This window comes from Clinocottus analis, unplaced genomic scaffold (genome assembly GCF_023055335.1).
Source record: "Clinocottus analis isolate CAN_PGR_092001 unplaced genomic scaffold, fCliAna1.0.p SCAF_8, whole genome shotgun sequence".
NCBI lineage: Eukaryota > Metazoa > Chordata > Actinopteri > Perciformes > Cottidae > Clinocottus > Clinocottus analis.
Window position 1 is genome coordinate 768,299 of NW_027176240.1, and position 17,500 is coordinate 785,798.

The following is a 17,500-nucleotide window of genomic DNA, read 5'->3' on the forward strand; positions in this document are numbered from 1 at the left end:
GATGCAAAGTGAGGAGACGGGGATGCAAAGTGAGGAGACAGATGCAAACTGAAAAGACAAAGAAGCACAGCGAGGATACAATAAGTGAGGAGTCAAAGCTGCAACGTGAAGAGACAAAGCTGCAACGTGAAGAGACAAAGCTGCAACGTGAAGAGACAAAGCTGCAACGTGAAGAGTCAAAGCTGCAACGAGAGGCTTGGTGTGACTCCAGCAGACGCTGAGGAGTCAGTGAAAGCCTCGCAGGTGAGAGGAGGAGGAGGCAGAGCGTCACCTGTCGGCGGAGCGGCAGGTGACCTCAGTGATGTCACACGAGGCTGATCACATGACCGCGACTCACCAACGAGCTCTGAGATCACTGATGAGCTGAGAAGTTCAAAGACGTGAGAAACACTAAAAATACTAGAGAGTACTCATGAGTACATGAAACAATAAAGTGTATGAAGTGTATAGAGGTACGTATAGAAGTACAGACAGAAGTATGTATAGAAGTATGTATAGATGTATAGAAGTATGTATAGAAGTACAGATAGAAGTATGTACAGAAGTATGTACAGAAGTATGTATAGATGTACACAAGTACATGTATAGATGTATAGAAGTACATATAGAAGTATGTATAGAAGTACATATAGAAGTATGTATGGATGGAAAGAAGTACATATAGAAGTACGTATAGAAGTACATACAGAACTACGTATAGAAGTACGTATGGAAGTACGTATAGATGTACATATAGAAGTACATATAGAAGTATGTATAGAAGTACATATAGAAGTGCGTATAAAAGTATGTGTAGAAGTACGTATAGAGGTACATATAAAAGTACATATAAAAGTACGCACAGTGACTGACGACGTACGAGAATAATAAAGAAATGTGGAGGATCTTTTTGACGTTGAGTGACGATAAGAAATCAAACTAATGAGCAGGACTCAATCTAGTGGATTAGGGATGAGAGCGATGCGGTGACTGAAGCAGCGATCTGGAGTTTTAATCCCTGATGTTGGTAAACAACGCCACGGCGAGGAGGCGGCCGTGGCGTTTGGAGCCGGCGGCGTGCGATCGGGGCGGCGGCATTGACAGTCGGCTCCGTCCCTCGTCAGATACCGAGTGTGTAAAGTACATTAAGCTCTCTCCGATCCTCCTCCTGCCATTCTCCTGCCGCGGACACAAAGGCAGATTAAAGGAGCCGTGGAATAAAAAAAATAAAAAACCCCGTGTCAATCTTATCGGCTTCGAGTGCAATTTTTTTAAACATATGTTAATCTGCGAGAAGCTAAAACTCATTCTCTCTCTCCTCCTCCTCTCGGCTTGTTTATCTCTTATCGAATGCGCAGTAGGTGAGAGGCGGCTTTGCAGCGCCGGCTAAGTGCCATTATTTGGATAATTGCGTCCATTGTTGGCGGTTATATAGCTATTTGAAGACGGGGAGGTGTGGTGTAAATAGGTGCAGGGGGCCAGGTGGTTTATTCAAGGAAAAAAAAGAATAAAAAAGGGGATTTTCTGCCACGCATTTGAATCCTTCTGTGTTTTCAATAAGGAGCGTTTGATACGCGTTCTTTTTTTCATCTCCTGCGTGACAAAAACCCTGAAAGACCAACAATGCCGAGACGTCCGACGTTAGCGTGGAAATAAAAGAGGCCGCCGGCTTTAAAAGGTGACATGATGGTCTGAGCCCGTTAACCTGTGGAACCGTCGTTGTCTCCAGACCTCTTTTTCCCTGTTTGAGTCGTCGTAGGAAAAAAAAAATGTATATCTGCAAAAAAAAAAAGAAGATATTTTGATCGTAACTATGAACATCCAGCATGATATGAGCCAGATTCCCCAAAAAAGCCTCCTGGAGCGTCAATAAGACACTTTTTTGGAAAGATTAGGACCTAAAGAATCAGAATCTGCAACAAAAATCACAATAAAACAAAGTCTTGGTCTGTTAGGAAGGAGTTTCAGTCAAAAAACTGTGTCGTTTGGTTCAAAAAATGGAAAAATATGATGTATTTTATGCCAAAAGATTGTGTGAATAGGGCATGCTGGGTATTAAAATGGGGTTTCCAAAAGGTTAAACTTCCTAAAAGACACACACGTTGTGATACGAGTGTTTCTGGAGTTCTAATACTCGTCTCATTGTCATCAATAAACTCCTAAACATTTGCTCTGTTGCAGGAGGTGAACGTGTGAAGGACGGCGCTCCCAGCGCTCCCAGTGGTGCAAGAATAACAAGTTCATTAGTCGAGGGGGGGGGGGGGGGGGCACCGTAGGAATTCAACCCCCCCTCCCCTTTCTCCCCGGCCTCTGATTGGCTGGCTGCGTCGGCACGGCGAGACTCATTAGAGCCCAGCAGTAATTAAGAGTTGTTAGAAAGTGAATTCTCCAACCGCAGATTAGAAAATTAAACTATTTACTGATTACATATTAATAGAAGACAACAATGGCGCTTGCCATAAGCTTGGAAGGCAACCAAGGAATAAATCTGTGTACTTAATTACCATAAACAATGGGGGCATAGAAATGGAGTTTTATGCACACTCCCTTCTGTAATGTGTCTGATATCAGAAGACACTTGACAATTCTTGTTCAATTATCTCTATTATTTAATGTGCTGTGAACTGCCTCTGAGTAAATAAATTAACCACCCCAATTACTTGGGATTCATCTGGGGAGGGCCGCGGCGTAATAGAAAATGCTGCATTGTGCCCGAATCATGGGGGAGGGAGGGGTGAGGGAGGGGGGAGGAAGAAATAGAGATTAACAGGGATAAATAAATAAAAAAAGGAATGTATGAAAAGTGATGCAGAGGCTTGAGAAACACAGAAAGCACCGGAAAAAAAAGAATAGAAAGTAACAGGATACGCTAATAAAACATAGATTATTCATTAGAGAGAGAGAGAGAGAGAGAGAGAGAGAGAGAGAGAGAGAGAGAGAGAGAGAGAGAGAGAGAGAGAGAGAGAGAGAGAGAGAGAGAGGGTGACGAGGCAGAGAGGTGGATCCTCTCTCTCTCTCTCACGCCGTGCGCTTACACGCAACCTGACCTCGTTTAAAAAAAAGGTCAGAATAATCTCACCGTTGAGTGAAACAGTTCAGAGAAATGTCATCGCAGTGTCTCCTCTATTCAAACAACGGCTCCTTTTTAAATGTCTTAAAACCGTCACTCTCTCCTGACCACCAGGGGGCGACTCCTCTGGTTGTATAGAAGTCTATGTTTTATGTGTTAAAGCTGCATTCTCTCTCCTGACCACCAGGGTGGCGACTCCTCTGGTTGTATAGAAGTCTATGCTTCATGTGTTAAAGCTACATTCTCTCTCCTGACCACCAAGGGGCGACTCCTCTGGTTGTATAGAAGTCAATTAGGAAATGACTCTCCATGGTGATTGACAGGTTGACACCAGAGACATTCACTGTGTCTCTACTTAACTCCTCCTCAGTTTATATGAGGTCACTTCCTGTTCTCTGGTTGCGAAAAAAAACAACATGGTGGCAGCCGTAATCCAAGATGGCGGCGGTCAGTCAGTTCACAAACAAACAAATGACGCAACCGCGGCTTCACTTAAACGAATGCTAACTGTAAAGCTACTCCCTTACTTCCTCTTCCTCGTCTGAACTCCTTGTTTGACACATCTGAGGAAAGTCGTGTCAAACTTTGAGTTTTCCTCAAGAAAGTCCAGCTTTAGTGCACGACCTCGTCCAGAACTTCGTCCTGTACCTTTGTGCATAACCGCCGCTGCAGAGGAGCGTAAATGACTCGACATTCACACCAAAAGAGACGTTTTACTGGCGTCAAAGCAGGAAGAAGCTCATCAAGGTGTGAAAGTAACGTCGTGTGAAGCGTCTTTAATTGCACCGTGGCTCCGTAAGTCCCTAAATTGACCCGGCTCTTGGACATCTAATTAAAAATACATATATATAAAAGAGAAAGTAATGGTGGAGACTTGCTGGCAGCCGGCGGTAATTTATCCCCCGAGAACAGAATAAAAAAGGCCGGCACCAGTCAGATGTGATGGATCAATACCGGGTGTTTTGCTTACAGCCAATCAGCCACAACTTCAAAAAAATCAGACACTCTCGGGTCCAGAGGAATAAGAAGAGCAAAAAAAGGAGAGAAATAAATAATAATATCTATCATCTGTGACAGCGTATAGAAAGGTGACCTCGGCTGCGGGGGTGATGGAGGTTACTTCAGTTACCACCTGTCAGCGCCGCGTCTCGCTCTGATGCCTCCAGACCGCGGCCTAAAGGCACAATCCATAACCTATTGGATGAGTCTCTGGGATAAGTGCTGCAAAATGAGATATGGAAACAGAAATGCACTTTCGGAAAAAAGGGGGGAGGAAGAGGAGGGGGAGAGAGAGAAGAGCGAGGTGGAAACTTTCTCTCTCTCCGTTTCTCTCGGCGTGGAGTCGGCAAAAATAAAAAATAAATTCTGTAACGAGCTTTAAATAATGACGGATGTCTCGCACGCAAACTGTTCATGTTCCATTCATGTGCAGCGACCGACTGCTCGAGTGTTACGCTACATGACACACACACACACACACACACACACACACACACACACACGTGTTGCACTGCGACACATTTCATTCCTCACTACAAGGTGCTAAAAAACAGCCAAGGTGAACGTCTCCTCCTGATATCCTTTTGTCAGCCTCTTCCTTTTCTGGTGAATCATATTTTTCGGGAGGGGAGATTATATATATATATATATATATATATATATATATATATATATATATATATATATATATATATATATATATATATATCTTTATGGCTGAAGGTGTTTGGAAGTTAATAACCCGGCGTCTTGTTGGCCGGTGGCTGGTTTATCAGTGGGTGAAGAAGAAGAGGAAGAGGAAGGTAAACAGCCCTTCAGGTTGACACAATGGCGAGGAAGAGGAAGAGGGACACAACAACCGGAAAGGCGTGATATCAGCACGCGACTGGGATGAGGAAGAGGAGCGCAAATCCCACCGAAAACCCAGTTTTCCTCGACTAAAAAAACAACCTCGGCCTTCATCCTCCCGCGCTGCGTTTTTAAGGATTTTCGGGGTTGAATCCACCGAGGTGGGCACCGATATGTCAGAAGAGGAGGAGGAGGAGGGAGGAAGAGCATGAGAGCCGCTGCTAAATTACTACGCCGACTGCAGCTACACTAAATGTTACACTTACTGGAACCATGTTTTTTTTTCCTCATCCTTTTCCTTCTTCTGCGGCGTTCTCGCTGCCGAGCGGCGGGACGGTTTAGGATCAAATGCGACGCCATTCTCCCATTTCAGTCGGGGGACTTAACTGAGCCAAGGCCTCTCTCTCTCTCTCCCCCTTTCCCCCTCTCCATCTCTCTCTCTCTCTCTCTCTCTCTCTCCGTGTTGGCTCGGCGCTCTGTCTCATGTCTTAACAAGGCTTTACCCGCGGCCAAATCTTAAATAAAAACCTTCAGAATCTGGCTCTGTACGCCAAAAAAAAAAAAAAAAAACAGATTGTATGCGTGCGCGTCTGCGTGTGTGTGTTGTGGATTTGTGAACTGTGTCCGTGCTCATGTTGTGTGTGTGTGTGTTTTTTTTTAAATATAAACTCACCCCCGTCTTTTCCTTATACAGCATATCAATGAAGGCCAGATATGTACTGAGGGGAAGGAGGGTGCGCGGGTGTGTGTAGCCGAGCGTGGCCGAGCGCGGCGCTCAATAGCGTGCCGGCTGGCCGAGGCCGCGGCTGGCAAGCGGCTGCGGCGGGAAGACTTTTTTATTTTTTATTTCTCCGGCTGGGGCTGACGACCGCTATCGCGCCCAGTTATCGTTTTCCCCCATGAAGGGCTCCCTTATCACCCCGGCCCAGAGAGGTCTCCCTTCTTCTCCCATCCGCCGAGACGCACTCCTCCCCTGCCTCCTCCCCTCCACCCTTCTCCCTCCCTTCTCCACCTCCCCCCGTCCCCTCCTTTCATATCCACCCAGTGCTCCGTCGAGGCAACGTTCAACTGAAAAAAGGGGGGAGGGAGGGAGGGCTTCAAAGATTCACACAGAAACTCCCACATGCATGTGGGTGTGTGTGTGTCTCTGTGTGTGTGTGTGTGTGTGTGTGTGCGCACGCTCAATTTGCCAAAACAGTTTTTCCAGTGTAATTGGGCTTGGGGTACCTGTGTCCATGAGATAGCGCAGCCTCTTCTCCACGCGAGCTGCTCGGGCGTCGATGTGCCTCTGCTCGCTCTCCAGCGCAGACAGCTCCCCAACCACATACTGACTGGTGTCTTTGAACGCCTTCTGTCAACCAGAGAGAGAGGGAGGGAGGGAGGGAGGGAGGGAGGAGAGAGAGAGAGAGAGAGAGAGGGTGGTTATGAGAGAAAAGGAAGAGTCGTGCGATACGGCATTAAACAGACAGAATAGAGGAACGAGCGTACAGAGGAGGAGTGAAGCAAGAAGGTAAAAAGCGGCGACGGGAAAAGAAACAAAGATTAAAGAAGTTGTGAAGCCGAGAGGAGGAGGAGGAGGAGGAGGAGAGGAAGAGTGTGTTCACGAATCATCCAGACAAAACACACAATATTAATTCCTCCAGAAGACGTTTACTTTCACAATAAGAGAAAAAAACAAATGACGAAACAAAAAAAAAAAAAAACAGTTAATCGTCAGCTGTTTTTGCTCTTTTTTGTCTTTAAAAAACACTTTATGACACAAAAATTGAGCAGCAAAGCTTTTCAGACGCGTGGAAGTCGATCCTCGTGCACAAACGAGCAACACAACACTTGTATCTCGTGTAACTATCGGCCGCGGCTTCGGATCGATAACGGATTCAACGTGAAAATTGTGGCAAAAAAGCTTAAACTTTAATTCAACGCGTTCTCGTCGCCGCCTGTGAACGTCTGAACTTTTCCCTCCTGACATCCAAGTAGTTAGAAACACACACACACACACACACAAACACACACAGAGAGAGCCGTGTGTGTCGATGGATCAGTCTCAAAGCGTTGCATTAACATCTGTATCTTTACACAACTACTCTTAAATAATAAATTTAAAAAAACATCATTTTCAGGGTTTTTTGTCGTTTTTTCTCGACTTTCATCGTCTTTATTTTCTCTCACTTCTGTTCAATGTTAAGCAACAAAGTAGAAAAGTGTCAATGATTATAATTTAAACTATATATAATTATACTTTGGCTCCTCATCAGTGCCGCCACTTCTCAATAAGTGTTGCAGCAACACTTTGAAAAAACAAACAAACAAGTATTTTAATATGAATTTAGATCAAATATTCACAAACTAGTTGTGACATTCACGCGGTGAGACCCTTAAAGAGACAGAAACCTGCAGCGCGGCGGGTTAAACGTCTCTGCTAACACAAACACAAGTCTTTAAACTTCTCACACACACACACGGCAATCGCTCCATAACCACACACACTCCACACACACACTCCGTGTCTGACCCCTCTTCACCTCCTGACTGCTTGCTATTCTCCAGAGGGATAAAAAAAGTGTATTTAAATTCTCTACTGAGGATGCATCTCCATCTTCTTGCTGATGCACTTCATTTTGTTTAATGGGAACTAGTGAGCAGCAGAGAGGAAGTTTATTATTATTATTTTATTATTATTCCACCTAAGGCCAGCACTTTTCCCAGCGTGTGAGTGTGTGCACGTGTGATGTGTGTGTGTGTTGATTCCCAGCAGCCTCCTCCTCCTCCTCTCGCTCTATCACCATATTTTTTCCCTGGCAAATCAATTTTACACATGATCAGCCCACTCCCCTTGCCGCGCTCGGCCCGGCCGTAATTAAGAGCAGGGAAATTACCATATATATTATATTAATGCAAACATCATTCAGCAGGTAATTCTTGGCTGATCGGGATAATGGAAAGGTTGAACACCCATTAACCCTGGGGCCCAGGCACCGGGAGGAGGCGTGTGTGTGTGTGTGTGTGTGTGTGTGTGTGTGTGTGTGTGTGTGTGTGTGTGTGTGTGTGTGTGTGTGTGTGTGTGTGTGTGGAGGGTCGAGGGCTGCTTGCGAGGAGAGATTCACCCTGTGGTCTCCAGTGGCACACACACACACACACACTCATTGAAATAATAGCATTCTTATAGACACACTATGTACACACAAGTGCAAACATGGGCTGAGTGTGTGTGTGTGTGTGTGTGTGTGTGTGTGTGTGTGTGTGTGTACACTTGAAGGACACGTAGGCACACAACCTCTGTGCAGACACACACGCGGCTCTAAATGGCAGCTGATATCTCGCATTGTTATAATTAAAATCGGGCCGATCAATAGTCGGGTGTCTCAGTGGGAGAAGAAGACGAAGAGGAGGTGAGGAAGAGGAGGAGGAAGAGGAGGAGTGATGGATTCAAATAACAAGCTGCAGGAACTGGTTTCACAGGAAGGAAGAGGGACGAACCTCCTCCTCGAAGGGTCTGCGGGCGTCGAGGTCGGTCGGTGACCCTCGGTCCTCCTCGGCTCGCCTGGCGTCCTCGGGGACGGACTTCTGCCTCTTCACCTCTGGAGGGGGAGAGACGGGGAGAAGGTGAGCCCATGACGCGACGCAGGTGGTTGGCGGCCATGTTGGAAGAAGTATGTGCGCTTCGACGGGCGCGTTTTGACTTTATGACATCGTCCCGACTCGATGGAGTCAGAGCGCCGAGGACTTGACACCGGCTTCCTGTCCGTCAAAGGTTTTTAATAAAGATCTGACGGGTGTTTTTTTATTGTGCGTCCAGATTGAAAACTAAACTTGAAGAAGCAGCGTTCAGTTTGTGAAACCATGATCACAGGGAACTGGAGCTCCCAGCATGCCCCGTTCACACGATCTTATAAAATACGTCATATTTTTCCATTTTTGAACCGGACGACAGTTTTTTGACTGAAACTCCTTCCTAACAGACCAAGTCTTAGTTTTATTGTGATTTTTGTTACAGATTCTGATTTTTTAGGTCCTAATCTTTCTAAAAAGGTGTTTTATTGACGCTCCAGAAGGCTTTTCTGGGGAATCTGGCTCATATCTTGCTCGATATTCATAGATATGGATATCAAAATATCTTTTAAAAGTGATTTTTTTTTGCAGATATACATTTTTTTCCTAAGACTTTGCTGAACATTAATTTGGGGTTCCTACAGTTTTCAACTTTTGATATAATATAATATATTAAAACAGAGGAAAGTAAAAGTCTCCGTCGCCTCTGACCCTCAAAGTGCCAGTTAGCTGCTCTCAGGTGTGTGTGTGTGCTGCTCTGTGTAAACACACCTCCCTGGGTAAACAGCGTCTGCATGAGTGTGTGTGTGTGTGTGAGTGTGTGTGGTTCCCTCACCTGGTCTGCTCTCCACATACTGGCTGAAGGACTTCAGCTGAGTCTTCCTGACGGCAGAGTCCTTGTTGAAGACCACGGGGCTGCGCAGACGCTCCGTCGCGCGGCGCAGACGCTCGGCTCGCAGATCCTCAGCGTTGTTCTGTCGAGAAAAAACACGAAGCGTCAAAACATCGACAACACAGATCATACACACAATGACCAATGGTTTCCAGGACCTTAAACCGAATGTCAAGGGCCTTAAATCAAATTTCCAGGACCTTAAACCAAATGTCAAATACCTTGAACACAATTTCAAGGGCCTTGAACACAATTTCAAGGACATTAAAACTAATTTCAAGGACCGTAAACCAAATGTCAAGGACCTTGAAATTTCAAGGACCTTAAACCAAATCTCCAGGACCCGAAAACAAATCTCAAGGACCCGAACACAAATCTCAAGGACCCGAACACACATTTCAAGGACCTGAACACACATTTCAAGGACCTTAAACCAAATTTCAAAGGCCTTAAAACAAATTTCCAGGACCTTAAAACAAATTTCAAAGGCCTTAAAACAAATTTCCAGGACCTTAAACCAAATTTCAAAGGCCTTAAAACAAATTTCCAGGACCTTAAACCAGATTTCCATGACTTTAAACCAAATGTCCATGATCAAACATTGTGTGAAATGTGTGTGTAAACAGTACAAAGTGATAAAATGTAGTATTTAAACTAACAATGAGGATTCAAAGCATACAGTAAACCTTAAATTCAGGCCTGGAAACAACCATTTTAAAACTCCAGGACTTTTCCATGACCGTATAATGTTGTGATGGATGCTAAACATGTTTTTCAGATTAAGAATGTTTGTTTAATGTCATGCGCACATATAACTCAGTTACTTGTACAATACAAAGAAGAGTTGCACACAATCAAACAAATCTAAGTGCAACGCAAGAGAGGAAATATTGTACACGAGCAACATGTCAAAGTCAGGTGTGATGCGCACACACACACACACACACACACACACACACACACACACACAGATCCACTCCAAACAACGGCTGCAGTAAAAAGATAAACAGTGAACACACACACACACACACACACACACACACACACACACACGGAAAGAGTTGGTTAAACTTCCAATTACGACTGATTCAAAGAAACAATGCCAGCGATTAGTCCGCCCCCTCGTCTATTGTCCCGTCAGCCTCTACCAGCCACTTAGATCTGCTCTCAGGCTTTTATGAGGCAGCCGGTTCAGCATTTCACAGCAGCTCTGTGATTATTGGGAGCAAAAAAAAAAAAAAGACGCACATTAGTGCGTCTGCAAACACACACTTACTGACGGGCCGTGAGACGCTCGCTCTCTCCCTCACTCGTGAGAGAGACAAAAAGCAGGCAATTAACTTGACTTTCAGCAAAAACCCCGAGCCAGAAAATGTATTCAGATTATGCAAAATGCAAAAAAAAGGAGCCGCTATTGTTTTCAAAGTGAACATGTGTTAAAAAGCTGCACGCTCGCTTCTCCCGCTATCAGAAATAAATAACCGCGTGTGTTGAAATGCTTTATTACCGGAGGCCTCCGACGATGCCAAGCCGAGTGGAAAAGAAACTCCCGGGCTAAAAAGAATCGACGCGGCGGCGCCGCTAATAAGACGGCGAAACGTGTAATAAAGTCGACAATTAGGGCGAACATGTTCCACCGCTTGAGACGGAGGGAGGAGGCGAGGAGGACTAATAGAGGCGGAGAGAAGGGAGGAACCGGAGGGGGGAGAGGAAGGGAGAGTAGCTTCAGATTATTGACTTTCAAAAACAATGTCAGCAATTAGTCTGCTCCCACTTTGTGGAGTCTGTTTAAAACCTCCCGTCAAGTCAGAATGCTATATTTATTTAATATGACACACACACACACACACACACACACACACACACACACACACACCAAAATGCCCAATTAAACATTTTAAAGCACAGATGGGGTGAAGATTTAAATGATTGCAGGAAAAGAGACGAGCCGCGTTCCTTTCATCAGAATTCACCATAATTAAGAAGATTTTGACAACGTGGATCAGACGAGACTTCAGAAGGAGACTTCAGAACAAACGAGACTTCATAACGGACGAGACTTCAGTGACTTCTGAACGAACGAGACTTCAGGACAAACGAGACTTCAGGACGAACGAGACTTCAGGACAAACGAGACTTCAGGACAAACGAGACTTCAGGACGGACGAGACTTCAGGACGAACGAGACTTCAGGACGAACGAGACTTCAGTGACTTCTGAACGAACGAGAAAAAACGAGACTTCTCTGATCGAAGGTGAAGACGTGTTTTATGGGGTTCTTTCCATAATGTTGTCAGACACTTCCAAGAACAATCTGAGCCCCTCAGAGCCAACAACAACAACAACAACAACAACAACAAGCAGCCCTCATAGTGGACGTACAGTAACAATGCTTAGTTTAAATTAAAACCGATATGATCACATTGCAGCACGTCTCTCAACACTGAACCCACTTATATTATTAATTTTGTCCACATTGGAACAAAACATCCGCAGCAGGAAGTTCACAGTGATCAGGAGGAGTGTCGGGTTTCATGAACCGTTGTCGTTTGTTTGTGGGAGAACAGCAACAAACACTGATAATTGGATGTCAAAGGACTTATTGGATTAATGTTGTTGTCCTTGTCATATTTCCAGGAGATTTTGTGTGTCGCCTGGTGAACAAACTGCAAACCGCTGCAGGAAGCCGTCGATGCAGCAGCAGAGGCCGCCGCCCACTTTATGACTTATTGTTTACTGCTGTGACCACGACGTGTGCGCTGGACGACAACCACAACACACACACAGAGGAGTGGGCAGGTGCTCTGTGTGTGTGTGTGTGTGTGTGTCCCTTTTACACTCTGGGACAGGCAGATATTGCCCCCCCCCCCCCCCCATCTTTCTCTCTTATCTCCTCTATCATCGCGGTGGTGATTCACAGCTTTTGGTGCGAGAGTGTGAATGTGCATGCAGCGGCTGCGTGACTAACGTCGCAGTCTGCTGAGCGCCGCATGGCCTTATCGTGCGCTGCCGAGGCCGCGCATACACACAATCACTAATGAGAGAGAGTGTGTGTGTGTGTGTTCCTGCAGGTCGTTCCACCCGCCTGAAGGACTTTTGGGAAGCCCAATCCTCTAGAGACAAGTTTATTATTTATTTTTTAAAAAGGACAGTCACCTGCCTATGTACACACACACACACAAACACACATATATACATACACATATACACAGGGACGGCAGGAGGGAGAGCATAGGTCAAGAGAACAGGACAACACACACACACACACACACACACACACCTTTGCTAAGAAACAACTGATTTGTTTAGAGTAACGTTTATAACATTGGTGACATTAAACATGGAGGCTCGAGGGCGACGGAGAGGTGAGGTGTTCTGGACAGGTGTCAACCAAAAGGTGATGGCTGCTTCTGTGCGGGTCACACACACACACACACACACACACACGGTCCTTTGGCCATAAGGGACTAAGCCTTTTAGGCTTTGAACACAAGAGGGTGTTTATGTGAATCGATGATCAAAGACACCCTGTGTCGCCATAAGCACAGAGGGTTTCACTTGTACACACACACACACACACACACACACACACCTTATTCCACTTGACATTCAAAATCAATTAAACAGATGTTAAGACTGGCCGACTACTTGCTGTTGACTCAATATTCACATCAGAAGATACAAACACATGCAGCATCTCCACCTGCGCGCACGCGCACACACACACACACACACACACACACACACACAGTGAAAAGGTCATAGTCAATAGAAGAGGACTGCTACGTGTTATGTAGAGCATTATGATGGCAGCGTGTGTGTGTGTGTGTGTGTGTGTGTGTGTGTGTGTGTGTGTGTCGTGGCTTTAGACTCGTATGGATGAAGTGGTCCGACTGACTGATGTGAACATGAGGTCAGACGGACGACAACTCGGGTCAATCGGACCGGATTGATTGGACTGAACCTTTGATGGTGTGAGGAGGAGGAGGAGGAAGAGGAAGAGGAGGGGATAAAAGGAAGAGAGAGAGGCGGTGGAGACAGTCAGAGGATGGGCGAGCATGTGTGTACCTCCAGTCCGTCTGCAGGGCCGACCGGGGAGGTGGAGGAGGCGGTGGGAGTGGAGGAGGAAGAGGAGGAGGAGGACGGGGACGAAGGGGAGGAGACTCCTCTCGGCTCCACCAACTTCTTTAGCTTCAGATCCACATGCCGACTGTTTGAACCTGGAGAGAGAGAGAGAGAGAGAGAGAGAGAGAGAGAGAGAGAGAGAGAGAGAGAGAGAGAGAGAGAGAGAGAGAGAGGAGAGAGAGAGAGAGAGAGAGAGAGAGAGAGAGAGAGAGAGAGAGAGAGAGAGAGAGAGAGAGAGAGGATGAGTACAAACTAGAAAGGTGATACAGTTTAGTTTACACACTAAAACATGTAACTGATAATATTATAATAATATTCCTAAACATTCCTCTATTAACTTAAAATATCTTCTTTGTTGAATTGTTCTAAACGTCACAAATTTTTTCATTCTTGTGTTTTTTAGCCTAAAAGCTAAAAGTTGCTCCAGAAGAAGAAGAGATGCGTTCACCTTTCACCTTCATTTACATCAAAACTACAAACTGCACTTCACTCGCCAACTCTCTCCTCCCTCCCTCCACCTCCATCCATCCATCCCTCATGTGTTCCCTCCCTCCCTCCCTCCCTCCCTCATCCCTCTTTCCAGTAGCTGCGTACAGCTTTATTTTCCAGGCACTGGTAACCACAGCTCCCCTGCCAGGCCAGACCACTGCACTGAAGGAGATGAAAGGACAGGAGGGCAACCGTTTCATGTGTCACCTCCCTTCGTGACACACACACACACACACACACACACTCTCTTGAACTTTGTCTCACTCACACACACACACACAGACACACACGTGAGGGGTGTACAGGAGGAGGCGGGTGAATGCAGAGCGCTAGCAGGATGAAGCTCACTCCAGCGTTACAATCGCCTCCATCCGTTTCTTTCAAGAAGACACAGAAATTAGCACCAACAAAGAAGAAGAGCGACTCGTCCTCCAAAACAAATGGTGTTGAGATACTGAGACACTTCAAAGCCGGAGGAGGCATGTTTTCATGTTTGTTCCTCCTGCGTCACTGTTCTCTCGCCTATCGCACATCGCCAGTAAAAGTGAGGAAAAGGCAAATAAAATAAGTAGAAAAGCAAAACAAAGTAATTAGTTTACCTCTGAAGATTGGAGCAAACGCTTTCTGAAGATACAGTTTTTAATGGAGGAGGGAGCGCTTCTCAAAGTTAATTACTACTTTAAAAAGTTTCCGATGAAAGGACAAACGCTAACAAAACAAAAACACCAACGACGCTGTAAGTTAGTTCCTCCTGTGAGACGTACGGCTCTGAAAAGAGCTTCTTCATGAAGCTTCAGTTTACACTCATGCATCTCTGAATCTTTGTATTTGCGGTTCATTGATAAAAAGCAGCATTTACAAGTCTGAGGGACTTTTTTACCGCTTTGGAAACGGGAAGAATCCTCATTTAAAGTAAACACGTTGCAGCCGAATCAGGATATTCCACCTTTGTTTTCCTCACAATGTCTTTAATGCTTGACTTTGGTTTGTTCAAAGACAGTGAAGCAGTCCGTGAATATGCGATATGAGTTTACAGGTGATTACGATCCCTCCTCCTCCTCCGCGTGTCAGATGTTGTTGAGATGCTTGGAGGCGACCGGATGTCGTAGGAAATGAATGCAGCAAAGGGAAAAGGAAGTTGGATGCGTTAGTGACAGTGAAGCGACACAGCCTGTGATTTTACCCAGAGAGGTTAGCTCGGAGGCGGGGTTAGTAAGCTCCAGGGCGGCGTGGAGGCTGCAGGAGGCTGGGGGCGGAGCCTCCGGGGGCGGCGGGTTAGTAGCCGGCGCCGATGCAGACGAGGCAACGACGGTGTCGCCGCCGCCGCCGCTGCTACGTAGCGGCTCATCCTCAGACCTCCCCTCTTCCTCACCCCTTCCACCACCACCATCCTCCTGGTGACCACTCCAAACGTCTGCGGGTGCGGAGGGGAGGGAAAAGGAAAGGAAGTGAGTCGAGGACACAAGGAAGGAAAGAGCAGAAGTAAAAGGTGTTAAATGAGCAGAGAGAACATGTTGGTTTGTTTGTGTTAACGGTCATCATGCGGGGAGGAAGTGACCATGAAGTACACGTTTAATCCATCCAGCTGTCAATCAAAGGGTCCTGCAGCGCTTGTTACTTTACTTTAATTACTTTCCCTAAATGACAACAACGAGAGAACAAGAGAAGTCGTCGAAACTGAATTCTCGCGGCGGCTAATTGCTACACGCTAACGCCACACAAAGTGGAAAGTGAGACTTTCCGTTTAATTCTAATTCAAAAGATCTGTTGCCTGCTTGTTTTTTTTTGTGGTGGTGGTGGGGGATAAAAGAAACAAAAGCACACATAAAAAACATGAAAGCACATATTCCATTAGGTCTCCTGAGGGGCTCGGGAGGAAACAACGGCGTCTCCACATTAGGAACACGCGAGGAGAAACTCAAACGGAGAGCTGAGCGGCTCTCGCTGCATGGATAACCCACCACGGATTAAAACACAACAATCAGCAAGCAGCGTCCGACGCGGCGAGCGCCCCTCCTCTGCTGTTTACTGCTCGCTGGGTGGAGAGAGGCCGAGAACAAAGAGACGGAAAGAGAGAGAGAGGAGAGAGAGAGACTCAAAGTAACAGCATTTCCTGTTTGGTTTGCTTTTTCCTTTTTTTCCCCCTTTCCTTTTCTAATTTGCTAGCTGCGATGCGGAGCGTGCTCGCGGAGCGCCGCTCCTCCTGCGTGGCTGGCTGCGGCCTAATTAATGGGGAGAACCGTGGTGATGGAGTTTGGAAAGTTTCCCTTCGCGGGCAGACACTTTGGAGGGGGCGGCCGGGCCGCATTAACGGGGCCGTGAATGCTGCTGAGGGGAGGAGGGAGGAGGGAGGGAGGGAGGAGGGAGGAGGGAGGGAGGGGGCTAGGATTAGCCGTTCTGCTCGGCAGGCCTTGTGTATCACAGCCAACAGCATTTCTCTCTCTCCTCACCTCCTCCTCCTCCTCCTCCTCCTCCTCCTCTCTTGTTCCGTTCCTCCAACTCCATTTTTAATGAGATCAACAATTAGTTTGATTCAGAAAAAGCTGAAAGAGCAAATAAATCAAACGCTGCTGTCCTTCCTCTCTCTCCCTTCCTGCTGTCTCTCTTCTGGTTGTGGAAGAAGTTTTCTTTTGTTTATCAATGAGCTGATCGACGGGGAAATTATTAAAAGGGATATTTTGCTCATCGATTGATCCTTTGAGAAAAAAATCCTCCGGTTCCAGTTTCTGAATCGTGAGGATTTGATGGTTTTTCTCTGCTTATTTATTTTATTTCTTAGTCAAGAGAGGAGTTTTTTTTTATGTGTTTCCATTTAATTTGAAACTTTTGAAGGAAGTTGTTGCTGTAGTGCGCACGTACGAAGAAGAAGAAGAACGAGGAGAAGAAGAAGAACGAGGAGAAGAAGAAGAACGAGAAGATGGAGGAGAACAAGAACGAGAACAAGATAAACGAGAACAAGAAATACAAGAAGAAGAAGAGCAAGAAGAAGAAGAAGAGCTAAAAGAAGAGCAAGGAGAAGAAGAGCAAGAAGAAGAAGCGCAAGAAGAAGAAGAAGAAGAAGAGCAAAAAGAAGAGCAAGAAGGAGAAGAAGAAAAAGAGCAAGAAGAAGAAGATCACGTTCAGCTCCTCAACGTCTTTTCTCCATCGAGGACGTTTTCATAGAAAGCGATGCGACGGCAACGCGGCTAGCGTTGGACGCCATCTTGGAAAAAGTGTTCCCGAAACCGCCGATCGAGGACACTCAGATACTCGTGATAATGAAGCCTCAACGCCGCTCGTATCCGGAAGGACTCGCCGCTCGGCCGCTCTGCTCCTGCTCACACTCTTCGTCACCTTCGTCGCTCGTCTCATCTGCATGCGGCGCGGCCGATCCGCCCGAGCGGAGCGGCGCCGCGACCGGGGAAAAAAAACAAACGAGCGAGTCCTAATAATGGTCATTATCGTAATAACCCCGATTTCAGAGGAAATGGAAAGCAGTGGGGAAGAGCGGGCGGCGGACATCGACACCCCCGCGAGCCGCTATTAGAAGACGCTTGGTCATTTTTGTC

The 17,500-nt window shown here is 46.2% G+C and overlaps 1 protein-coding gene across 6 annotated transcripts in view; it reads right to left on the reverse strand.

Moving 5' to 3' along the window:
* Window positions 1-17,500, reverse strand: part of ehbp1 (EH domain binding protein 1) — a 119,752-nt gene that overhangs the window by 23,667 nt on the left and 78,585 nt on the right. For 4 of the 6 annotated variants that reach the window (XM_068567813.1, XM_068567812.1, XM_068567811.1 and 1 more), the window contains 5 exons: window positions 15,136-15,366; window positions 13,407-13,558; window positions 9,282-9,420; window positions 8,375-8,475; window positions 6,125-6,248 (listed from right to left, as the gene is read on the reverse strand). In XM_068567813.1, coding sequence (XP_068423914.1) covers window positions 6,125-6,248; window positions 8,375-8,475; window positions 9,282-9,420; window positions 13,407-13,558; window positions 15,136-15,366 — 747 coding nt within the window. The remainder of the gene's footprint in view (window positions 1-6,124; window positions 6,249-8,374; window positions 8,476-9,281; window positions 9,421-13,406; window positions 13,559-15,135; window positions 15,367-17,500) is intronic. The other 2 variants (XM_068567817.1, XM_068567816.1) reach the window with 1 other exon arrangement.